Raw genomic sequence first — 1,599 nt, forward strand, 5'->3', positions numbered from 1 at the left:
TTTAAAAGACGATATCTCCGTTTGCATTAAACTTTCAGCTTCGTAACTTTGCAGATATTGTTTATGCTCAAGCAGCAACATTACACACTAACTAACGTTAAAAAAGTGAAATCGCAATCAACCACCCCTTTAACTGATATGAAAATAGTAAGACATTTTTTGAGGGGACAGATGCATCATTTTGTCCCTTTCTTATTGTGCTTGTAGGTGGTGTATTTCACAGCTACATTTCCTTATGTGATGCTGCTGGTGTTGCTAATTCGTGGGTTGACTCTTCCTGGAGCTCTGCAGGGGATTGTGTTTTACCTGTACCCTGAACCGGCCCGTCTCTTTGACCCGCAGGTAACCCCACCGTCTGCCCTTTCCTGGCATGTGACTTAATAACCCCTATACAAGGACTAGATCAGCTGATAGTATAAAGAAATGTTTTTGTTTTGTTTTTTTCACGTAGTCTATTTAAACTGCATTCACAACCAATAAAAAGTATGTTTTCTCTGTAAATAGCAAAAGAAAATTCAATTTAAAATTTGCTGTTATCAAAATAGCATTAACATATTACAATTTCTTGAGCCCTTCCCCAAGTACTTACTCACTTGTCTTGTGCATTTAGGTTTGGATGGAAGCAGGAGCTCAGATCTTTTTCTCCTATGCTTTGGGTACAGCCTCTCTTACTGTATTAGGCAGCTACAATAAATATAACAACAACTGCTACAGGTTAGTTCAGTATTATTGTATTATTTCCAGTATCTTTGTTTTTGGTATCTATTTCAAAGGTTGATCTTCAGCATATATTTGGGGGCATAGGAATGTCTGTCACATTAACTAATCAATGGGGTACCACAGAGTTCGGTGTTTGGCCCTTCTCTTTTCTCTTCTATTTAGAAAATAATATAGGCACAGGCACAGTGATTTTTGCACCACATATACATGTGTATGTATATATTGTATAATTTATGTTTTCCTTATCAGAGACAGCTTATGGCTTTGCCTTCTGAACAGTGGTACCAGTGTGGTAGCAGGTTTTGCTGTGTTCTCAGTCTTGGGCTTCATGGCTCAAAAACAGGGTGTTCCCATTGACGAGGTGGCAGAATCAGGTACTGCAACATTCTTGAAAGAAAGAAAGAAAGAAAGAAAGAAGGCAAAGCTTTAGAACACTAAAATACTAAACAAATGATTCTCTCTTTTCTCTTTCTTTCTTTCTTTCTTTCTTTCTTCTTTCTTTCTTTCTTTCTTTCAGGTCCAGGATTAGCGTTCATAGCTTATCCACAGGCAGTAGCTATGATGCCTTGTCCACAACTGTGGGCTGCTTGTTTCTTCATTATGATTATTTTGCTAGGGCTAGATACACAGGTGAGCTAAAACTCAAACCTGGACACAGACATGTTAAACCTCACTCACGTGTTTCACTCAAAAGTGTTTTACTATTCTAATGCACTTTTTTCTGCTGCACTCCTTAAAGTTTGTTGCGATGGAAGTTTTCATGACATCAGTGATGGATCTGTACCCCATGGTGCTGCGCAAAGCTCAACGTCGAGAAATATTCCTCCTGCTTTTCTGTCTTTTTTGCTTCTTCAGCCAACTTGTCATGGTTACAGAGGT

The 1,599-nt window shown here is 38.5% G+C and overlaps 1 protein-coding gene across 1 annotated transcript; it reads left to right on the forward strand.

Moving 5' to 3' along the window:
- Window positions 1–207: 207 nt before the first annotated feature.
- Window positions 208–1,588, forward strand: LOC107752547 (sodium- and chloride-dependent GABA transporter 2-like; the record flags this gene model as incomplete). The annotated part of the gene is made up of 5 exons (XM_016568544.1): window positions 208–342; window positions 611–714; window positions 970–1,094; window positions 1,238–1,350; window positions 1,460–1,588. Coding segments are annotated over 5 exons (606 nt in total), but the record flags the coding sequence as incomplete, so codon positions are not given.
- Between the last annotated feature and the right edge of the window lie 11 nt (window positions 1,589–1,599).

This window comes from Sinocyclocheilus rhinocerous, unplaced genomic scaffold (genome assembly GCF_001515625.1).
Source record: "Sinocyclocheilus rhinocerous isolate Xijiao unplaced genomic scaffold, SAMN03320098_v1.1 scaffold25659, whole genome shotgun sequence".
Classification (NCBI taxonomy): domain Eukaryota; kingdom Metazoa; phylum Chordata; class Actinopteri; order Cypriniformes; family Cyprinidae; genus Sinocyclocheilus; species Sinocyclocheilus rhinocerous.